This window comes from Megalobrama amblycephala, linkage group LG19, assembly GCF_018812025.1.
Source record: "Megalobrama amblycephala isolate DHTTF-2021 linkage group LG19, ASM1881202v1, whole genome shotgun sequence".
NCBI lineage: Eukaryota > Metazoa > Chordata > Actinopteri > Cypriniformes > Xenocyprididae > Megalobrama > Megalobrama amblycephala.
In genome coordinates, this window is record NC_063062.1 from 10,417,412 (window position 1) to 10,441,316 (window position 23,905).

The 23,905-nt window shown below is 36.6% G+C and overlaps 3 protein-coding genes across 9 annotated transcripts in view; 1 reads left to right on the top strand and 2 right to left on the bottom strand.

Annotated features, from left to right (window-relative positions):
- LOC125254056 (polyamine-modulated factor 1-binding protein 1) overlaps positions 1-2,787 on the bottom strand; it is a 16,268-nt gene extending 13,481 nt beyond the window's left edge. For 3 of the 7 annotated variants that reach the window (XM_048168431.1, XM_048168430.1, XM_048168429.1), the window contains exon 1: positions 2,165-2,331. In XM_048168431.1, the coding sequence (XP_048024388.1) occupies positions 2,165-2,265 (101 nt within the window). In that variant the 5' untranslated portion in view covers positions 2,266-2,331. Of the gene's footprint in view, positions 1-2,164; positions 2,333-2,725 lie in introns of those variants that run through there. The other 4 variants (XM_048168433.1, XM_048168432.1, XM_048168434.1 and 1 more) reach the window with 3 other exon arrangements.
- On the top strand, positions 2,388-10,466 carry rnf141 (ring finger protein 141). Its single transcript, XM_048168437.1, has 6 exons — positions 2,388-2,823; positions 3,940-4,134; positions 4,225-4,333; positions 4,499-4,680; positions 4,782-4,889; positions 9,149-10,466. The coding sequence occupies exons 2-6, from the start codon at positions 4,001-4,003 to the stop codon at positions 9,297-9,299; spliced, it is 684 nt and encodes a 227-aa protein (XP_048024394.1). The 5' UTR covers positions 2,388-2,823; positions 3,940-4,000; the 3' UTR covers positions 9,300-10,466.
- A 128-nt stretch (positions 10,467-10,594) lies between these two features.
- Positions 10,595-21,911, bottom strand: LOC125254054 (AMP deaminase 3-like). The gene is made up of 14 exons (XM_048168422.1): positions 21,655-21,911; positions 21,377-21,554; positions 18,939-19,104; positions 18,475-18,694; positions 18,188-18,317; positions 17,904-18,098; positions 17,664-17,795; positions 17,384-17,547; positions 16,912-17,038; positions 16,298-16,461; positions 16,004-16,124; positions 13,898-14,071; positions 11,617-11,727; positions 10,595-11,414 (listed from the first exon to the last, which is right to left on the bottom strand). Exons 1-14 carry the CDS (start codon positions 21,894-21,896, stop codon positions 11,238-11,240), a joined length of 2,301 nt encoding a protein of 766 aa, XP_048024379.1. The 5' UTR covers positions 21,897-21,911; the 3' UTR covers positions 10,595-11,237.
- Positions 21,912-23,905: the final 1,994 nt, after the last annotated feature.

A 23,905-nucleotide genomic window follows, 5' to 3' on the forward strand; every position in this document is an offset into this window, starting at 1 on the left:
CTCCACAACATTTATAACACTTAGTCTTTCTAACATCAGTGACAGTTCCCAGGCAACAACCAGCCCTCTGTCTCTTTCATCTTCCACAACTTCACCCAAATTCTCAACCTCATCCCCCTCTTCTTCCTCTCATTCATCCACTTTTCTTTTTCAGCGTACTTTAACTTCCACAGGTCAGCCTGCATTGTCCCAGACCACTACACCCAACAGAGCATCCCAGAACACTTTAACTTCCACAGGTCAGCCTGCACTGTCCCAGATAACTACACCTACCAGAGCATCCAGAGGTGGGTTTTAAAAGTTTGATAACCTCCATAACAATTTAAAGGGTTAGTTCACCCAAACATGAAAATTCTGCCATTTATTACTAACGCTCATGTTGTTCCACACCCGTAAGACATTCGTTCAACTTCAGAACACAAATGAAGATATTTTTGATCAAATCCGATGGCTCAGTGAGGCCTTCATTGACAGCAAGATAATTAACACTTTCAGATACCCAGAAAGGTATTAAAAACATATTTAAAACAGTTCATGTGACTACAGTGGTTAAACCTTAATATTATAAAGCGATGAAAATACTTTGCGTGTGCCAAAAAAACCCCCAAAATAATGACTTTTCAACAATATAGTGATGGCTGATTTCAAAATACTGCTTTGAAGCTTTACAAATCTTTTGTTTTTGAATCAGTGGTTTGGAGCGCGTATCAAACTGCCAAAGTCACGTGAACTATTGAAATTTCGAAACACTTATGATGTAACGAAGCCTTGTTTACTGAAATCACGTGACTTTGGCGCTCCAAACCACTGATTCGAAACAAAAGATTCATGAAGGATTTGAAGCAGTGTTTTGAAATCACCCGTCACTAGATGTTGTTGAAAAGTCGTTATTTTGTTTTGTTTTTTTGGTGCACAAAAAGCATTCTTGTCGCTTTATAATATTAAGGTTGAACCACTGTAGTCACATCACAGATGAACTGTCTTTAGTAGCTTTCTGGGCATCTGAAAGTGTCAATTAAAGGATTAGTCCACTTTTAAATACACTTTTCCTGATAAATTTACTCACCCCCATGTCATCCAAGATGTTCATGTCTTTCTTTCGTCAGTTGAAAAGAAATGAAGGTTTTTGATGAAAACATTCCAGGATTATTCTCCTTACAGTGGATTTCAATGGCTACCAACAGATTGAAGGTCAAAATTACAGTTTCAGTGCAGCCTCAAGGGCTTTAAACGATACCAGACGAGTAATAAGGGTCTTATCTAGCGAATCGATCGGTCATTTTCGAAAAAAATACAACCGTTTATGCTTTATATAAAAAATATCGCCTTGAACGTACTTTCCGCTTCCGCATTCTTCATAACGCTTACGTTGAATGTTCTACGCCTTCCCTATTCTACTTACAGAACGAACGCGGCGCCAGTTTCGTTTTTTTCCGTAACTTGAATAGGGAAGGCGTAGGACATTCAGCGTAAGCGTTTGAAGAATGCGGAAGCGGAAAGTACGTAAGGCGATATTTTGTTTTAAAGCATAAACGGTTGTAGTTTTTCGAAAATGACGGATCGATTCGCTAGATAAGACCCTTATTACTCATCTGGACGTTTAAAGCCCTTGAAGCTCACTGAAACGTAATTTGACCTTCAATCTGTTGGTAGCCATTGAAATCCACTGTAAGGAGAATAATACTGGAATGTTTTCCTCAAAAACCTTCATTTCTTTTCGACTGATGAAAGAAAGACATGAACATCTTGGATGACATGGGGGTGAGTAAATTTATCAGGAAAAGTGTATTTAAAAGTGGACTAATCCTTTAACTTGCTGTCAATGGAGGCCTCACTGAGCCATCGGATTTCATCAAAAATATCTTAATTTGTGTTCCGAAGATGAACGAAGGTCTTATGGGTTTGGAACGACATGAAGGTGAGTAATTAATGACAGAATTTTTGGGTGAACTAACCCTTTAATCACTTCATACATTCATTTGATCACACTCTTTTGTTGTTTTTATATTTTAGCAACTCCCAAAACATTTGTCATCATTTCTTTCGTGCTACTGCTCTTGTTGGCAGTGGCAGGTGCAGCTTGGTATCTCAAAATGTAAGTTTTTAAATTACTATTATGAGAAAACAAAATGCATATGCTTCACTGACTGGACTATACTCCAACCTTTTTTCAGCAAAAGAGGACAACGGGTTCCATCCTGGACCAGAATGAGGCCAAAACAGATTACTGAAACAGAGATGTGGAAACAAATAAGTGAGAGACATTGTGTGCCAGAACAGACCATCAAAGACATTAACTTTAGAAAATGCAACAACATCATCCTTCAAATGGAACAAGACCCAGACACTCCCTAAGAAAACACTGTACTTTGTTTTGGTTTTTTTTTTTGTTGTTGTTTTTAAATGTCCTGTCACTGTAACTGCATGTGAAAGAGCAACTTGCACATTATTCTTATGTTCTCCTTTTGTGTTCCACAGAAGAAAGTCCTGCAGATTTGGAAAAACCTTTTCATTTTTGAGGTGGAAAAAAAAATGATAGGCCTACTTCATTTATGTTTTTGTTGTTGTTGTTGTTGTTGTTGTTGTTTTTTAAATAATCTTTTACTTTCAAATATCAAGAACTGATGTAAATAGTTTCATTTTTTATCACATTTGAGCATTAATTAACTCTTTAAACTCTTCAATTGTACTTGCTTGTCTGTATAAAAATTCGATGGATTTTTACCGTTAAGTCTGGTCGTGACGTCATCAGCCCGCGTCAAGCTTTTCTTGCTATCATCCTACTTGTCATCTCGAATATTTGCCTGAAACAAATGTCAGCAGGTTTGTACACATTTATTTGCATAACGCTGAGTTCTTGTACATTTGTAGCTAATACTAACGTTTGGTGTATTTGTGTTAAGAGGTTTATGTATTGTTTTGGCCAACCAAGCTAACACTAGTAGCCAGATGATTGTTTTTATAGTAATATTCGATATACAAACACCATCTATATTTAAGCCGCCTTTTCACATTCCGAAATAAACGTATATGGTTCACTCGTCTGCTTGGTTATTACATCTTTTGAAAGAGAGTCCGTTTTTTTCTTCTTCATATTGGGCAGATAAGAAGATAAATAAACACCTGTTCAATTCGAAAGCATTGTTGCACATTTGTTATGAATGAATGTTTCAGGGACTATTTCAAAGACTGCGAAATATACCACTGACAACTTGAGACCATTTGTGGCCGTATGCTTTTTGTAGCACACCAAAAGTTCATACTGTCCATACATGTTAAGTCGCTGACCAATAACATGAGCGTAAACCTCATTTCCATCAATATTTTAGGTTAAACTATATAGGGAGTGGGATCCAAACGCCCAAAAGCACTAATGAAAATGCTTCCTGTTGCATTCTTCTTCAAATTCAAATCAAATTATCAGCAAAATTGAAGTGAAAAGTTAAAATAAAAGGTAGAATTAAAAACAGAAGTGTAAAACATGATGATAATGTTATCCTGATTGATTTGAGAATTATTAACATCTTGTCCTTTAAGGACATTTTAAAAAAGCAGAGACATCTGATCGCCTGTACGAAGTGCGCAAATGATCAGTGTCACAAAGTACTCACATTAAATATTTACATCACCCTTTTTTAATCAAAATCCTCAAACTTTATTTACAGGTTTGAGTCCTAAGTTTTCAGTGTTGTTTAGGACCCCACTGTGCATGAATAAGGGAACGTCTATATTTTAGGTGCCGTAACTGGGCACCATTTCTTTTAAAAATTTGGATCACATTTTAGTGAAGTTCACCCAAATTTCTATTCGTTGTGACAGGAATTTTTACAAGTTCATATATTCAGTGTATTCTATTAATTAAATTGAGGTTATAAAATTGCATTTGTAAGGGAATGCTGTTTAAAGTATCAAGTTCTGTCAACATCCTCTCTTGTCTAGGGCCTCCAGCAGTGAATGAGGTCTAGAGTTGTTACAGAGCAGCCCTCCATCTGGAGCCAAGATGGGCCAGCAGCTTTCTGGCCAGGCAATGGCCAGACTGCCTGAGAAACTGATCAAACATGTGGGGCTAGTGCGGGACGGTGGCTACCTCACCTATGACGAGTTCTTGGGTCGTGTGGCGGAGCTTAACGATGTGTAAGTGAGGCTTTTAGGATAAATCAATGCAGTGACACAATAACCTGCTAGAGTTTGATAAGAATGTGGCGTAACTTTTTTCTTCCACAGAACTGCTAAACTAGCCTCTGGTCAAAAGAAACATCTTTTGTTTGAAGTTCAGCCTGGATCTGATGCAACTGCCTTATGGAAAGTTGCTGTGAGAATAGTGTGCACCAAGGTGAGATCCAATGAATTTATAGGTGGAATATATTAATATAATTAAAATGAAGTCAAACTGTGTTCTTCAGTAGTCATTTGCTCTGTAATGCAAATTTGAAATGTGGTGTTAATGTTTATCTAGGGTGGAATGACAATTGTTGCTGCTTTCTCTGAGTGCTTGTAGATTAACAAGGAGAATGGAATGGTGGAGGCCTCCCGTATTATGAACCTGTACCAGTTTATCCAGCTCTACAAAGACATCACCAGTCAGGCAGCTGAAGTCTTTAATTCAGAGGTGGCAGCAGAGGGATCCTCTGGACCGCTGTCATCAGAAGACAACTGCCAGGCCAGCATGTGGATGGGCAGGTACATTTGTTCTGTTTGCCAAATCTACACCTGATGTAATGATGCATAACGGGTGACTCACTGTCTCACCAAGCAAATATGCTATTTGTGCTCTGTAACAGGGTTAAACAGTTGACTGATGAGGAAGAATGCTGTATCTGTATGGATGGGAAAGCAGACCTTATTCTGCCCTGTGCACACAGCTTCTGTCAGAAGTGTATTGACAAGTGGTAAGAAACTATGATTCATTTTCATGATCGATTAATCGATTAGTTCACCCAAATAAGGATTTACTTACCCTCATATTGTTCTAAACCTTTATGGCTTACTTTCTTCTGTGGAACAAAAAGGGAGAAAATCTGATTCTGAATAATGTTCTGGTCAGGACTGGGGCTTTCAAGCTCCAAATTAATCATTTGGACCAACTTTGTGAATTGGATCCAGGGTTTTTGAAATCAAATTTAAGACTTTTTAAGACCTGCACAAATAAATATAAAGGGTTCGTTCACCCAAAAATGAAATTTCTGTCGAAGGTGAACGAAGGTCTTACAGGTTTGGAACGACATGAGGGTGACTCGCCCTCATGTTGTTCCAAACCTGTAAGACCTTCGTTCGTCTTTGGGGAAAAAATTAAGATATTTTTGATGAAATCCAAGATTTTTTTTCCTCAACAGAAAACAACGAAATTACCACATTGACCATATTCAAGGTCAAGAAAAGTAGTAAAAACATTAAAATAGTCAACGTGATTACAGTGGTTCAACCTTAATGTTATGAAGCGAGAATACTTTTTGTGCGCAAAAACAAAAAACTTTAAGGTCTCCCTGTGTTTTCTCGCCAAAATAAAAGCTCAATTCGAAAGCAAAGAAATGAAGACAACCATAATTAAGTATTGTAATTTTACTGTTGTTCTGTAAAAATAAAATAAAAATAATAATGATAATAATTATTACATTTATTGTAATATATTGTATTATAATACAACTTATGATTATTAAAACTCTTGTCTTTTAAGTTTTACAGTACAATAGTATGTATTATTGCAACAGTGATATATTTTATGTCTTTAATAAAATATTTTTTTAATAATAATTATTAGTATTTTTGGGGGGGTGTTAATGTAGGATTTCCTTTTTTGTCTTTAGTTGATGACATGCCTTATACTGGCCTATGTATATATTGGTTTATGTAATATATCAATACATACGAATTAGAGCCAGAAGTCAGTTGATAGTGGATTTTACTAATTATGTGCATGAATATAAAGAATTTACTTTTTTTTTTTCCATTTCTTTTTAATTCATGGTGACTTCAAATACTGTTTGTTCATAGTATTTCCTTCCTGTGACGGGGCAGCCTAAAGAGAATCTACAAAAGTTGCATTAAATGTCAGATACAGTTTTTATGTAAGCAAAATGCCAATAAGAGCCAGAAAAAATTATTTTATGCATAATGTGGGACTTTTTATATAAACGAGCCATGTCTTTGCTTAACTTCTTCCAGCTTCCAGCTGATGAGGCAGATAAAATATGCACTTTTGCAACCAAAATAAATTATAATTCATCAACAGTAGATTATAAGCAATTATATTGCGTAACAGTGCCTCATTTTGACCTCGCTTTTTGAAGTTTATCATCATGTTAAAGTCATTATGAAACTGAAGTTGCAATAATGTTTTCTTCCTTGTTTTGACGTGTATCCGAGTGAAATGGCTTGATTTTGTTCATCGGGAATGGACCCTTTTCACAAACTGTGATGACACATTTCCTAAGTTATAATTGCAAATCTAGTCAAGTTTTTAATATTTTAATTTTTAAAGAATTTAATACACATTTATAACACTATATATTGTGTTATTATGGAAGCCCGTTTCCGCCACTGAAAAAAAAAAAAAAACTCCGACTCCGACTGCGACTTTTTATCTCAGAATTCTGACTTTTTAACTCGCAATTATAAATATATATATATATATATATATATATATATATAAGTCAGAATTCTGAGATATAAAGTCGCAATTGCGAGTTATAAAGTCAGAATTCTGAGATATAAAGTCGCAATTGCGTGGTATAAAGTCAGAATTGCGAGATATAAAGTCGCAATTGTGAGTTATAAAGTCAGAATTCTGAGATATAAAGTCGCAATTGCGTGATAAAAAAGTCAGAATTCTGAGATATAAAGTCGCAATTGCGTGATAAAAAGTCCGAATTCTGACTTTATTTCTCGCAATTGCGACTTTATATCTCAGAATTCTGACTTTTTATCACTACTGTGAAACGTTCTCACAGTTCTTACTTTGCTTGCGTTTCCTTTCATTGCGACTGACCATCAGGATTACTGCTTTGTTATTATTATACATTAAATAGACCATCAGGATTGCTGCTTTGTTATTATTATATACTGTACATAAAATAGAGGACATCATAAAGGATTATTTTTAGCGCCGATTTACCAATAAAGAAATATTGATTTTACTGGAGGAGACACATAAAGATTAGTCTCCGGACATATGCATTATGCAGAAATATGCATATAGAATGTTTCCACGGTAACCTTGTACACAGCGTTTCAAGGAGAAAAAACAGCTTTTACTGCCATCTAGTGGGCTTAATACTAAAACAACCAATACCTATCATGTTTCATTAACTTTGCAACTCAAGGGTAGAATCATGCAATTCTGCAAATTACAGGCGAGGTATTTGGGCAATAAAAGTTGTTTTTAACAGAATGGATACACTAATGAATTTTACACAATAATAACAATGTAATAATAATCATAAGAAGAAGAAGAATCAGCTGTGGCGGAGGCGCAATAAATCAGACAAAGCTGAAGTGGCACATTTTATACACCAACAGCTTCAGACTTCACGGCAGCACGGCTATCGTTGGATGCACTGTTACAGACAGAGATACTGGCCATCAGTTAATTGCGAGAAAAAAAGTCAGAATTCTGACTTTTTATCACGCAATTGCGACTTTATATCTCAGAATTCTGACTTTTTATCACGCAATTGCGACTTTATATCTCAGAATTCTGACTTTTTATCACGCAATTGCGACTTTTTATCTCAGAATTCTGACTTTATAACTCGCAATTGCGACTTTATATCTCAGAATTCGGACTTTTTATCACGCAATTGCGACTTTATATCTCAGAATTCTGACTTTTTATCACGCAATTGCGATTTTATATCTCAGAATTCTGACTTTTTATCACGCAATTGCGAGTTTTTATCTCAGAATTCTGACTTTTTATCACGCAATTGCGACTTTATATCTCAGAATTCTGACTTTTTATCACGCAATTGCGACTTTTTATCTCAGAATTCTGACTTTTTATCACGCAATTGCGACTTTATATCTCAGAATTCTGACTTTTTATCACGCAATTGCAACTTTATATCTCAGAATTCTGACTTTTTATCACGCAATTGCGACTTTTTATCTCAGAATTCTGACTTTTTATCACGCAATTGCGACTTTATATCTCAGAATTCTGACTTTATAACTCGCAATTGCGACTTTATATCTCAGAATTCTGACTTTTTATCACGCAATTGCGATTTTATATCTCAGAATTCTGACTTTTTATCACGCAATTGCGAATTTTTATCTCAGAATTCTGACTTTTTATCACGCAATTGCGACTTTATATCTCAGAATTCTGACTTTTTATCACGCAATTGCGACTTTATATCTGAGAATTCTGACTTTTTATCACGCAATTGCGACTTTATATCTGAGAATTCTGACTTTATAACTCGCAATTCTGAGATATAAAGTCGCAATTCATCTTTTTTTTTTAGTGGCTTTTTTTTTTTTTTTTTTAGTGGAGTTTTTTTTTTTTTTTGGCGGAAACGGGCTTCCATATGTTATATTACATTGTCAGTAAATGACAAAAAAACGAATTAATGCTGCTGCGAGGGTGTTTCTAAGAACAACAGCTGAGGGAGTGACAGCTAATTTGACATCTTTCTTCTGGCCAACATAATCAGCCTTCTCTATATATTTTCCATAATTTGAAAAGTCATGGAAACTCTTTCACAGGTTTTTTTCTTTTGCTGTTGGAGCAAATGGAAATACAAAAAATTATATTTGCTGTCCCCTCCTGTTCACTGCTATAGAAGTTTAACCTAGTTATGACAACTTCCGCTTGAATGTATCGTTGGATTGTATCGTTGGACAGGTTGTCCCGCCCAGTGACCACGATCATCAAAGAAGAGAAGAGATTAACTGGTTAAGGTTAACCGATTAATTGAGGACTGTATGCTACAAAAATAATCACTTATATGGTTTTAAAAAAAGTTTTCAGTGCTCATTCATTTTCATTATATGGGGGGAAAACAGTGAAAATTCCACAAAAGGAGAGGGGGAAAAAAGTCAAAGGGTTTGGAACAACATTATGACAATAAATAATGACAGAATTCCTAAATAATTTTAATCAGCCATGACAAACCCTGTGCTATTGTGTGTCTATGCCTCACTATAGGAGCGGTCAAAGCCGAAATTGCCCTGTCTGCCGAATTCAGGTGACTGCCGCTAATGAGTCATGGGTCATGTCAGATGCTCCCACGGAGGAAGATATAGCTGGGTACATTCTCAATCTTGCAGATGAAGCTGGGCACCCACACAGACCTTAAAATGAAGCACTGTGCCACTGTCAAACTCACTGTCTCCCCATAACAGATGATCTTCTTTAAATCGTTATTTTATAGGGTGACTATGGGTATTTGTTGCACTATATAGTGTCATTCACTGGAGGCAATAACTGCTGATTTGTTTGAATTTTTTTTTTTTTTTACTTTTTTTTTTTTTTAGGTTAATGCATCATATTGTAACATCTAATCAATGCATAGACTGTGAATGCATATTGGTAAATTCTAGATAACATGTAGCTGTAGAACACGATTCCCTCGTTGCACTTGCCGTTTTATCTTGTTTGTGAAGTAATTGCACTTAATCGCATTTGTTCAGTAAAGGCCTTGTAATACCTGGAAAAAAAAAAACGTCATAGTATCAGCATGTGCAACAGTTTAATAGTATTGTTGAAACTATAATTCCATCACACGTTATTTAGTAACATTGTTTGTACAGTTGATGCGCGTTCATAACCGAAGGTTTAACAATAATTAGTGATCCATTTGACATGAACTCTTTATCTCTGTGTAAGTTGGAACAAATGTTAATTATAGGGCATGACTCCATTATATCACATTCATTATGAAAAATAATTGGATCTTTCAAATGTATCAATATTTGAGAATTAACTAATTTGCTTGTTTCTTTTGAAGCTTAATGGGTTGCAAATGAAACCTATATTTTATAGGGCATCACTGATACTTTCAGTGGAGGTTGGTTACCTTTTTAAATACAAATTTGTTTCTTTTTCAGTTTGAAATCCTAGACTATTCATCTTGCACTTTGTGTGTGTATGAGAGAGACTGTGAATTTGTGGGTTTAGGGAATTCACTTGTATTATTGAAGATATGTATAGCTAAAACTTTATATAAATACATTTAAATTTGTGTGGCAGTTTATAAAGAATTAATCCAGTTTATCAAGATCTTCTAATCTAGTTTTAAAAATGTTAATTTCTGCAATATTCTCACAGATTTATAGAGATTGGACTGAATGTTAATAGTTTTATCAGAGAGAAAATGGCATTAGTTGCTGCTTCGTAGTGTTTTTTTTTGTTTTGTTTTTTTGAGATTTCTTTTACTTATGGACTAAATTGGGATGTTCTGTGTTCTCATTCCTTCTTCTTGTGTAAATCTTGAATAATAAAGTAAACTTAATATTTTGTTCTATCTAGTTTGTTTGAAGGCTGTAACATTTCCTACTACTTCCACAGGGCTGCAGTGTCGAGCAAATAAAGAATCTTTTTTTTCTATTCATGTGGAGTATGATCTCTCCTTATGAATTGATTCAGCAAAACTTTTTTTTTGACACCACTTTATTTATTTTTTATTTTGAGTGCAGTATTCAGATATTGCAGAACATATGTTGCATTCAGGTTTCAAGTGGCTCTTCATAGGCCAAGCACCCATACATTATACAACATCCTTAAAACAATTTAACCTTCTCTGTTGGTGTACAAAATGTACAAGTTCAAGTACACAAGTCTATTCTGTGCCAAAAATAAAAAGCCGCCCAGAATATCAGGTTGCTAACAAACTAGTTTATCAAGGCAAATATTAGTTCCAGCTCCTGTGCCTTACAAAAACAGAATACATTGTTTAAGTCACAAACTCAAAGAATCCCTTGTTTAGAAAAGGTAACAAATGTATGCTCAATCAAAACATCATTTTCAGAAACCATGCAAAATACTGAAACAGTTTATCAGAACGTCCTATTTTTAAAGGGATATTTGACATTTGAGATATGAAATATATCCATCACCTACAAGGCACTATAGGAAGGGATATGCCCATATAAGGCATTAAGTCACATAGCTTAAAGTCACATAGTTACACGTCTTGCTTCCTGAATAATGTATTTCCATAGCTCTTTTGTTTTATGCTGACGTCTGATCCACTCGTATGGACTCATGATCTACCCTATCTATCATCCTGCCATGTTTATGGGGCTTGTGCAGACAGCGCTTCTGACTTCACAGCATCCACTAGGAAGCTGAGCTCATTACACAAGATTTCGTGACGATAGGCCATACGGATCTGCGCCACATTTGTCCTGCGGATGTCATTACCCTCTGGTCCATCCTGTAGATAATTCTCACCCAGGAAGTGTTTCTTTTCCTGCAAGGGAAATCTAAATGTCAGCTTTATATATATATATATATATATATATATATATATATATATATATATATATATATATATATATATGCAAGCGCGTTAAATTTAGCATTGGAATGTGTTTAAAATTAGCACTGGAAGATTTTTCCGGGTTCAGTAGAAGTTAAGCCCAACCAACAGTATTTGTGGAGTGAGAAAGTACCTGATGAGACAGACCGCTCTGAAGCACACTATTTCTGGCGATCTCACACACATCACATGTGCTCAGTTTCCACAGTTGTGCTGCTATGGCGTACTCCTCCATCAAGGCCTCCTAAAGGTACATAAACAACACAGAATCACATCACCTGACTGCTATAGACCAGGGTTTTCTAACCAGGGTGCTGTGTAAAAAAATACTTCAAACATTTTTAAACTGCTAAATTGAATAAAGGTGAGGGTGTATAATATATACCATCAATCTCTGATGTCTTCAATAACAAATAACATGCACAAATTCACAACAATGCAAAATTTCAGCCTGGGTTTGCAGGGGTTGCGAGTGTGCACACATAAAGTCGCCTCTCAAACAGCTTGTGAGTGCCAAATTGATTTCTTTTTCATGGCTTGTTGCGCTTAAACGGTCAAATTCAAACAAAGATACTGTCACAATATCTGTCTTGCTTAGTATTCACATACAGTCAGTTATGTCATAAGAGTAAGTGAACGTAAACAGTTCAGAAAGAAAACTCATGTGCAACAGTATACTGGGTGCTTCAGGTCTTAAAGTGACAGCAGCCTAATAAACGTGCTGCTATCCGTGTTTTTAATGTAAATCAAACAACAAAAGACAAAGAAAATCACTCACTGCTCTTGACTGAATAACTTTTGTAACTTCTGTTTTTATATATATTTAATTTTTACAATGAATTTTTCATTTAATTACTTCAGTCTCTGTAGTATTTCCTACCTGAACAGCCCTAATACTGTTGAACCTTCCTGAAAAGCAATTTATTTCATTTGTATCTTTATTCTATTTTATTCTTTATTATTTGTATACTTTGTTAATTCAATTCAAAGTTTGAAATCAAGTTATTTCTTGCATTGGCAACAAAATTACCCCATAGTAAAAACACAAATACATTGAGTGACCAAACATTTAGGTGAGATAGTTATAATGGTAATTGAGCAATGTTTTTATATAAATAAAAGCCCAAATTAAAATCTGTCATCAAATTAAGGGATCTCTTTAGAAGACATTACTGATTGCCTAGACTTTCATTGGATGGACAAAAAAAATTTATAACATTAAAGGTGCCCTAGAACTTTTTTTAAAAAAGATGTAATATAAGTCTAAGGTGTCCCCTGAATGTGTCTGTGAAGTTTCAGCTCAAAATACCCCATAGATTTTTTTTAATTCATTTTTTTAACTGCCTATTTTGGGGCATCATTATAAATGAGCCGATTCAGGGCTGCTGGCCCTTTAATTGCTCGTGCTCTCCGCCCACGGAGCTCGCTCTTGCCTTAAACAACATAAAAAAAGTTCAAACAGCTAATATAACCCTCAAAATGGATCTTTACAAAGTGTTCGTCATGCAGCATGTCTAATCGCGTAAGTACAGTGTTTATTTGAATGTTTACATTTGGTTATGAATGAGTTTGATAGTGCTCCATGGCTAACGGCTAATGCTACACTGTTGGAGAGATTTATAAAGAATGAAGTTGTGTTTATGCATTATACAGGTGCATTATGCAAGTGTTTAAAAATGAAAATAGCAACGGCTCTTGTCTCCGTGAATACAGTAATAAACGGTGGTAACTTTAACCACATTTAACAGTACATTAGCAACATGCTAACGAAACATTTAGAAAGACAATTTACAAATATCACTAAAAATATCATGTTATCATGAATCATGTCAGTTATTATTGCTTCATCTGCCATTTTTCGCTGTTGTTCTTGCTTGCTTACCTAGTCTGATGATTCGGCTGTGCTGCTCCAGATGTTAATACTGGCTGCCCTTGTCTAATGCCTTTCATAATGTTGGGAACGTGGGCTGGCATATGCAAATATTGGGGGCGTATACCCCGACTGTTACATAACAGTCAGTGTTATGTTGAGATTCGCCTGTTCTTCGGAGGTCTTTTAAACAAATGAGATTTATATAAGAAGGAGGAAACAATGGAGTTTGAGACTCACTGTATGTTATTTCCATGTACTGAACTCTTGTTATTTGACTATGCCAAGATAAATTCAATTTTTGAATCAAGGGCACCTTTAAAAATATCTATATTACAGTAGATGGGCTAAGGTGGTTCTTCCCCATGTATGGTATTGAATATCGATACTTTTCAAGATATTGTATCGAAGTTAGAAATTCCAATATCGTGACAACACCAGTGTAGGGTCCCACAATTATTTTTTTTTAAATTTCAAGGGGTGCCGTGACTGGAAAAAGTTTGGGAAACACTGCTCTATAGAACCAGTAACTGCTTTCCCTGACCTTTGTGTAGTGGAACTGTAATGGGTCATCTGTGGAGAGGGACACACACAGGCCCTTTTGCAGGAACTCCCTGAGGGGATTCTTGGAATACTCCAGGAACAGGCTGTTGTTGCTGAGTGGAGACATGGCAATGGGCACCTGGGCCAAGTAAAACAGGTACTGCAGCACAGGACTCTGTGTTGAGAAATTAACAAGAACAAATGTTAAACCACAAGAAAAGACAACATCAATACTGGTATCTGATGATTTTCAAGGTTGTTGTTGTTGTTGTTGTTGTTGTTGTTGTTGTTGTTGTTGTTGTTGTTGTTGTTGAATTACTCCATTTTTAGAAACGTACAGGGCTCAATAATAATGATTGCCAGTTGACAGAACTGTCACTTGTCCTATTGGGTCAGTATTGTACAGTACCTTACATTTTTTGTCAAGGTGAATCTATCTGGCTAACATAAATAAGGACATATATATACACTGTGTGCAGAATTATTAAGCAAGTTGATTTTCTGATCATATTTTTTTCCAAGCACATTTTACCAATTCTAAACCACATTAATCTTAATAACTACTATTAATATTGTATTTAATCATTTATAAGTGATATATAATTGTTCATGAAGGCTGGAAATGAAAAATGCCTTATATTCAGGTGTGCATAATTATTAGGCAGGTTTGCTTTTACAGGCAAAATGAGCCAAAAAAGAGATTTAACTCAGACTGAAAAGTCAAAAATTATTAAATGCTCATGAGAAGGACGCAATACTAATGCAATACTAGAAATTGCAAAGTTAAAGCATGACCAATGGACAGCAAAATGCTCATTGGGTCAGCGGGGTCATACAAAAACAGCTGGAGAAGAAAAGACACATGTTAACTTCAAAAGAATTAAGAATTAAGGTGAAGAATTAAGTGTGAAACCATCAGGAACCCTTTAGTCTCCAGCGCCACCATTTCCCAGTACTGAAACCTACCTGGAGTCTCCAGAAGTGCAAGGTGTCAGGATCTCAGAGATTTAAGAATCCTAAAAAAGGACCCGCTCTTAATAAGAATCACAAGCTGAAGTGTTATAAAATACATGAAGACTGGGTTTTTATAGGCCTTATAGACAGATAGCTTGAGAGTGACTCTTGAAGGACCAGCACCACATCCTCTTGTACCACTGTTTGAAGAATTTATCTTCCAGAGTCTGGCAGTAAGGTGTGGGAGTTCACTTTTAGTCCATCTCTTATCCCGAAATGTCTGTCTTGCAGATATGGACTAAAAATGATCTTCCAAAACTTACTGCCAGATTCTGGAAGATAAATTCTTCAAACAGTGGTACAAGAGGATGTGGTGCTGGTCCTTCAAGAGTCACTCTCAAGCTATCTGTCTATAAGGCCTATAAAAACCCAGTCTTCATGTATTTTATAACACACTTCAGCTTGTGATTCTTATTAAGAGCGGGTCCTTTTTTAGGATTCTTAAATCTCTGAGATCCTGACACCTTGCACTTCTGGAGACTCCAGGTAGGTTTCAGTACTGGGAAATGGTGGCGCTGGAGACTAAAGGGTTCCTGATGGTTTCACACTTAATTCTTCACCTTAATTCTTAATTCTTTTGAAGTTAACATGTGTCTTTTCTTCTCCAGCTGTTTTTGTATGACCCCGCTGACCCAATGAGCATTTTGCTGTCCATTGGTCATGCTTTAACTTTGCAATTTCTAGTATTGCATTAGTATTGCGTCCTTCTCATGAGCATTTAATAATTTTTGACTTTTCAGTCTGAGTTAAATCTCTTTTTTGGCTCATTTTGCCTGTAAAAGCAAACCTGCCTAATAATTATGCACACCTGAATATAAGGCATTTTTCATTTCCAGCCTTCATGAACAATTATATATCACTTATAAATGATTAAATACAATATTAATAGTAGTTATTAAGATTAATGTGGTTTAGAATTGGTAAAATGTGCTTGGAAAAAAATATGATCAGAAAATCAACTTGCCTAATAATTCTGCACACAGTGTATATATCCTAAAATAAATATTAAATGATGAAATTTATAACTATACATTTACAAATACAATAAATTATATATTATACAATGAAATTTATGGAGGGTGGAGAGACTGGCCTTCTTCAGATTGAGTCCGTGAGAGATGTTGTCAGCTGTGAGGAAGGCTGACACCAGATGGGTGATGGATCCTGCCTCGCCACAGTGAGGACGGAACTGGAAGGTATTGAGACCACGTTCCCTGAAAAAAAAAAACATTTTCACTATTTAACATGGCTTGTGACTTCAATTATAAAGGCTAAATTTGCTTAAATTGTCTAAATTTGAGGGGAATAGCTTGTCTTCATTAGTTTGTTTTGTGAAGACAATGGGTTGTAATGTTGAAATCAGAGCTTGATCTTTATAGCGACTTACTTTCGTAGGTTGTTGAGGACCATGATGTTGGCATACATGTGGAAGAGGTAGTAAGTGTATGGTGGGTTTTCCTCCATGGTCCACTCTTCTGGTTTTGGACTCTTATAGGTGAATAAGTGATCACTGTGTTTGGACTCATCATCCACACTGTCGAACCCTGTCACCTGCAGAAAAAAAAAGATTTTTTGACATCTTTTCACAGCAACGTTTTGCCCTCATTTTCCTTAAAGGTTGTTTCTTCATATTTACATAGAGACTGATCGGGCTGTTCTAACAAGGTGGTGTTCCTTTGACTTTGTTGACATTTGGTGAAAAAAAAAATAATCGATCGCACAATGACTACATTACTGACTTGGGCGTAGTTCAACCACATTTGTTTTCTGTGATTTTATGTGACAGTTTTACATGAACTCATATTCATCTGAGAACCATTTAATTGTTCATAAGGGATTTGGCATTGGAATCTTGATTCCCTGGTAAAATGACTGTTTTGTGGTTAAGCTGTTAATTGCACTGTTGGTGTTAAAATGTTCTATTGTGGCATGAATGTGCTCTGACTGGTCTTGCCAGCTCAGGATAAAAGAATAAGCTCACAACTCTGATGAAGCACTTACATGTTTCAGGAAGACATGCGTTTCTTTGTGCTTCTGAGGGTTAACGGTGGCCTGAAACAGTGGGAGGAAGATGTTCTCTAGCATCTTGGCGAAGTTGGGAACAATCTTCTTTGATCTGAAAATGTCACTAAAAACAAAGTATACAAGTCAAGAATATTTGCTTTTAAAATATTGGATATGAATTATGAGCAAGTATGAGCAAAATGTGAGAATTGAAGTTCAGAAATGAATTGAGAATGCCTTTGAAATTCGTTAAATTCATAAATTTTGAAACTGACAAAAGGATGCAGATTTGTAATTAGAACTTTCACATTGATTTGAACATTAGATGATATTAATACCCCTGGTCTACAGCTAAAATGCTTCTGAAACAAATGTTGTCAAAAATTGTCTTTGTTGTGTTAGACTATTGAAGTTTCTCTGTTTAATTTCTTTAAATTTGTATGTAAAGTTACATTAGGAGAGGACTTACTAAATCCTGGGCACTTGTATGATCCATCTCATGTTAGGGGAGTATAACTTTTGATTGATAAACCATTTGGACAGACTGTCCCACTCTTCAGGGGCTCGGCCATAAATTGAGAGACGGGGTTCTGCATGCTGATATTTACTCTCCTCCAGGTCATGAGCAACCTCCTGTACAACAGGAACAACGGGAATGATTGTTTCCCACTTAAGAAAATAATCTGTTTGCTCTGACAGTTATAGTTACTTTTATCTTATGTATCAGCGTGCGAGTTATTCAATTTTACCTTGATGAGACGTGCAAAATATTCTCCATTGATGTAGTTGTCACTTTTGATGTAGATCTCTCGGAGCTCACTAGCACCCACTGGGTTGTATTTGGAATTGAATTTATCAAAGCGATGAAAGGTTTGTCTGCCCTGTAACAAACAATAGAGCAACTTCTTTATTGCGGCAAGATCTATTCTGCAGGGAAATGTAGCATAAAAGCATTATTTGGAAGTCCTGAGGTTATCTGAAATACGTACCGCGTGTACATCTAATGAGTCTACTGTGAGATCGTAAGGGTCCATTTTCAGATTGTCAAACACCTGTTTGAGGGTGAGCTTCTTTCCGTTCTTCTCCAGCACCACTCGCTCCGCTTCTGTCTTATAGGTGTCCTGGATGAACTTCAGAAGATGCTTCTGGTTCATGCAGGCAGCTGCGTGAATGTGCGTATCAACCTGAATATTCACATATATGTACATTTAGAAGTGTCTTTATGCAGTAAATTATGTAAATATTAGTGTTTATGCCACTTTATATAAAATACCTTTCTGACATTGTAGAAGTCTCTGTGAGGAACGCATTTCAGTTCCTTTAACTCGGCCATCTCGTTCAGCATTTCATGTAGTTGGAACTTGGACATCAGGAAGTTAAGCCTTCTGTGACAATAGGTCTTCCTATAAAAGGGAATATTGCCCCTAAATGTATTTCCTTTTTTCTCTGAATTTCATCTATCATTATTATTATTTAGCAACAGATGCATGCAGTGTTATACATTTTGAATGTGAGATAGTATTGTGATTTCCAGAGGAGAAATATAACAACCGAACTCACGTTGGTCCGTCTGCAATCATGGCAAGGACGTGGCTCAAGTCAATGGCAAAAGTTTCCAAGTCAGGATATGGCAAGCTCCGCGGCTGATCCTGTTTTAAGGCATCCTCATTATCATAGACATATATGATTCCATCTTTCATCCTCAGGGAGTAGTTCAGATTCTGTGGGAGGTCTTCCATACTGTAGGGATCCTCACCCTCATTTAGAGGGGGGCAGATATCTGTTGCCATGGAAATAAACCATAATGGTAGTGCTGATGAATACTAATGTCATATTATATTTATGTCCTGATATAAATAGAAACAGGACTAGTTGTTTTTAGTGTCAATTCCCCAAACCTAATAAACACCCTACAGTCTTTGAGACATAATACTAAAGATTTAGGACAATAATTTCTCACTTATGCTTCAAAGCTGTTGTCTTTGAACAGTTCATTTATTGGTGCATGAACTGCCATGACATACCTGGAAGCACTTCATCCTCCTCACTCCATTTCTCATTATTGGCACTCCTTAGAAACCTGGCTGTGGTCCTGGGGAAGCGGTGATATGCCAGCCGGGAATATTTTTCTCTGATGAAGAGTGCTGTCAGCAGAGCTTTTGCTGCCTGCTCATAGTCCTCGACTGTTGTCTGTCAGAAGATTTTTTTAAATGTTTTTGAAAGGAGTCTCTCATGTTCACCAAGGCTGCATAGGTTTGATCATAAATACAGTATAACAGTAATATTGTGAGATATTACGTTACATATTGCCTGTGTGTGTTTGTGGACTTTTATTTTACTTCCTGTCTTGAGTGCCATGTTGTTGTTCGTTCTAGTTTTCCCCTTGATTAGTCTAGGTGTGTTTTGTTACATCGTTATCTTGTTAAGCTCGTTTGCCCCTGTATATATATCCCTTGTGTTTCTCTTGTGCTTTGACAGTTGATGTTTGGTGTTCCATGTGTTCGGTGTTCCATGTGTTTGGTGTTCCTTGTGTTTTCCCTGTTTTGGGCTTGTTTCAGTTTGCTTATTAAACATACTTTTTTGCTCTCAGATCCTCGCATTTGCTTGCTCTGCTATGACCCTGGAAGCCGATTCTGAACTTCCCGCCAGCCCTGACGTGACCACGGAGGTCATCCTCGAACTGCTGTCGGCCTGACACAACCACGAAGGTCGCCCATTAACTTTTTGTCTGCCCTGATATGACCACGGAGGTCACACTAGAACTCTTTGCCTGCCCAGTTAAGACCTTGGAGGACACTACTGAACTCCCTACCCGTTCTGTTTCAACCAGAGAGGCCAGTTGTCCAGTCCCCCAGTCCCATCTGCTCTGCTGTGGTGGACTTCAGCACCGCCGCCTTGGCCACCAGCTCTGCCTGCTCCATCTTGTTCATCAATTCCACCCTGGCCAAATGCTCTGCCTGCTCCAACCTTGCCACCTGCTCTTCCTGCTCCGCCCTGGCCAGCTGCTCTGCCTGCTTCACCCAGGCCACCTGCTCTGCTTGCTCCACCCTGTCCACCTGCTCTGCCTGCTCCACCCTTGCCACCTGCTCTTCCTGCTCCGCCCTGGCCAGCTGCTCTGCCTGCTTCACCCAGGCCACCTGCTCTGCTTGCTCCACCCTGTCTACCTGCTCTGCCTGCTCCACCCTTGCCACCTGCTCTGCCTGCTCCACCCTGGCCACCCACTATGCCTGCTCCACCCTGGTGCCCAGCTCTGCCTCTGTCTCCTGGCCCTCTCCCTCTCCACAGACCTGGCCCACTATCCCTCCCCCTGGTCCGCCTCCGCTCCACCACCCACCTGGAAATTTTGTTTTGTGGTTTTGTTTTGGGGCTCTGTTACATATTCCCTGTGTGTGTTTTTGGACTTTTATGTTACTTCCTATCTTGAGTGTAATGTTGTAGTTCTTTGTAGTTTTTCCCCTTGATTAGTCTACCCTGGTGTGTCTCGTTACCTCGTTATCTTGTTAAGCTTGTTTGCCCCTGTGTATATATAGCCCTTGTGTTTCTCTTTTGATTTGTCAGTTGATGTTTGGTGTTCCATGTGTTTGGTTTTACAGTGTTTTCCATGTTTTGGACCATGTTTCAGTTTAATTATTATTATTATTATTATTTTTTTTTTTAATTATTTTTACTCTTAGATCCTCTCCTTTGCCTGCTCATACCCAAAGTTACATTATATATAACTGTTTTTTATTTTAAAATGAAATTTTATTCCTGTGATGGCAAAACTGATTTTTAGCTTTACTCCAGCCTACAGTGTCAATCATTATGCTGATTTGGTGCTCAAGAAAAAAAAATCTTAATATTATCAATGTTGAAAACAGTAAGAAAAAAAAAAAAAACAGCATTTATAAATCATTTGTAACATTATAAATGCCTTCACTGTCAATTTTGATCAATTTAATATGTCCTTGCTGAATAAAAGTATTTATTTCTTTAAAAAAAATTTACTGACCCCAAACTTTTGAACAGTATTATATGCCTTAAATCTCTAAGTTTAAAGTTTTGTGACTTTATCTTGTTATACATATAAAATGTACAATATATCTTTGTATAATGGATACTTTCTTTGTTGCTTTCTTTTATAATTTCATATACTAATCTACAACTGCATCCAAAGTATTTCATTCTGAAGCCACACCTCCACTGGTCATGCAAATAATAACTGAATTGGTGTCACACAGGTGTGACTTGCTTGACCTTTTTTTAACATAATTAATTCATAGTCGTTTGGCTCAAATTAAATACTCAGCCCTGTTTATTAACTTTCTTGAACTGTACCTTATATATTATTATATTATACTTTAAATATTAAATACCTTATTATAATATACATCATTATGTACCTTATTATATATAGAATACAATTTAATATATATTATATGTAAGATACTTGTATATATATATATAATAATTTGCCTCCTACCCCTGCACAGTAGTCTCCACTGATGGTGACCCTCTGGAATTCTGGGATATTGACTGGCTTAGGGCCTGTGGGTGTGGAAGGGGTCAGCAGTGGTGAAATCACAGACATAGCCCAATCTGGAGCGACAGGGATTTGCAAGGAAATTGATTGGGATCGCATCAGCTTCAAACTCTGTTTCCTAAAATGGGGCATAGAGAATACAAAATACATTTTCAATATCACATTAATGCAAAATGCTGATTAGTTCTTCAACCTGTGCCACATTTGAGTTCACTGACCTCTTAACAAATTTCTCTGACATCTGCTCCTCCATCTCTTTGCGTAGCTCCCACTCCTTGGCCTGATGCAAGCCAATGGGACAGTCCTCAGGAACAGTGAACATGGACAAGGTGTTCTTACTTTCTTCTTCCTTCAGAGCTGAAGCGTACACTTTCTCAGCCATGAGTCGAACTTTCTCATCCACTTCTTTGAGAGAGTTTTTTATGAACTGATGTGGCATTTCTGCAAGGAGTGGTGCCATCAGAAAGAATGTTTGTTGATTGTTCTTCATCAGGTGTAGGAACACCTTGTTATGTACATGGTGTACATTCATTCAAAGTATTCTAGGAACTTCCATTACTTTGGGCAGTGCCATTTTCCATTTTTCAACTCACAAATCATGGTTATAAACATGTCCTCAAGTATCCATCCACACAGTTCAGGTTTCACTCTGCATCTTGTGCCTTGGTCAGGTATGTGAGGTTAACTAAGTTTCTGTCCTATTAGAGACCATGCGAGGTCAGTCGCTGGATTCCCAAAGTGTCAGACCAGTTGTTGTTGTTGTGTCCTCTGGCAGAAAACTACACATGGTACACGGCAATCATTCCTTTATTTACTTGGTAGGCAATCATAATTAGTTTAGGCACAATCATGAAGAAAAAGGACCACAAGTAGAGGGGAACCTTATATACACCCCCACTTCAGAAAAGTTGGGACATTTTGTAAAATGCAACAAAATCAAGAATCTGTGATTCGTTAATTTTCTTTAACCTTGATTTAACTGACAAAAGTGCAAAGAAAAGATTTTAAAATGTTTTCACTGAAAACACTGTAAATATAAACACATTTTGATTTTGATGGCTGTAACACACTCCAAAAAAGGGGACAGAATAAAAAAAATAATAATAATAAAAGAGAAAAGATTACAGAAAATCCATGTTAAACTGTTTGGAAACAGTTCACAATAAACAGGGGTAACACAATAAGGTTCATTAGTTAAACACTAGTTAATACATTATATTAGTGAATTGTCAAACAATTCAAAAATCACATTTCTCAATGCAAGATTGCAAAGAATTTAAGTCTTTCACCATCCAACATGCATGATATTGTGAAAAGATTCAGGGAATCCAGAGAAATCTCAGTCCGTGTTTATCAAGGCAGGAAACATGATCTTTGAGCCCTCAGATGGCACTGCATGAGAAACAATCATACTACTGTGTTAAATATAGCCGCGTAGGTTCGGGAGTACTTTGGAAAACAGTTGTCACTTAACACTGGCCAGAAATGCAACTCGAATCTCTATTACGAAAGGAGAGAGCTTTACATTAATTCTATGCATAGGTGACAAGTTCTCTGGGCCAGAGCACATCTCAGATGATCCAAAAGACAGTGGAAATATGTGCTGTGGTCAGATGAGTCCACCTTTCAGCTTGTTTTTGGGGAAAACAGACATCGAGTTCTCAGACCCAAAGACGAATGGGAGCATCCAGACTTTCATCCAGTGCATCAGTGCAAACGGCATGGGGCATTGACATGGAAGCGTATATTGACTTGGAGGCATATATTGGGATTGTACAGAGACATACTGCCATCAAGATGACATCTTTCCTAGGAAGCAAGACAATGCCAGGCTTCATTCTGCACAACAGAGTGGTTTCTTAGATACTCTACACCATAGAAGGGATGTGCTTGACTGGTTTGCCTGCAGTCCAGATCTGTTTCTTATTGAAAATCTGGTTATTTTTAGGTTTATATATGCTTTAATTCAGTTGCACATGATTCAGTAATGTTGATTGTACAGTTGATATGCGTTTATAATCTAAGGTTTAACAGAATAACTACAGTGATCCATCTGACATGAACTCTTTATCTCTGTGTAGTTAGACCAAATGTTAATTAAAGGGCATGACTCAGTTATATTACGATCATTATGAAAAATAATTGGATCTTTCAAATGGATTTACATTTTAGAATGAACTAATCTGCTTGTTTTCTTTTGTAGCTTAATGGATTACAAATGAAAAAATTTTTTTTTAGGGCATCACTGACACTTTCAGTGGAGGTTGGTTAGCTTTTAATTGTTGTTGTTTTGGGGGGGTTTTTTTTGGTTTGAAATGCTAGACTATCTTTTACGTTTGTGTGTATGAGAGAGACTATGAATCTGTGAGCTTAAGGAATTATTGAAGATTGTCAAGGAATTGTTTTAGTTAATTATATACATAACTTTCCTTTTTAACATTTATATGCTTTTGAAAACTAAATGTCCCC

Bases quoted from the DNA above. Each gene is read 5' to 3' on its own strand.
- rnf141 (XM_048168437.1), top strand. From the start codon at position 4,001: ATGGGCCAGCAGCTTTCTGGCCAGGCAATGGCCAGACTGCCTGAGAAA. The intron at 4,135-4,224 runs GTAAGTGAGGCT...TTTCTTCCACAG, and splicing joins GTGGCGGAGCTTAACGATGT to AACTGCTAAACTAGCCTCTG. The intron at 4,334-4,498 runs GTGAGATCCAAT...GAGTGCTTGTAG, and splicing joins TGAGAATAGTGTGCACCAAG to ATTAACAAGGAGAATGGAAT.
- LOC125254054 (XM_048168422.1), bottom strand. From the start codon at position 21,896: ATGGCACCACTCCTTGCAGAAATGCCACATCAGTTCATAAAAAACTCT. The intron at 16,462-16,911 runs GTAAGTGCTTCA...TTTTTTCTGCAG, and splicing joins CGCATGTCTTCCTGAAACAT to GTGACAGGGTTCGACAGTGT. The intron at 16,125-16,297 runs GTAAGTCGCTAT...TTTTTTTTTCAG, and splicing joins GTCCTCAACAACCTACGAAA to GGAACGTGGTCTCAATACCT.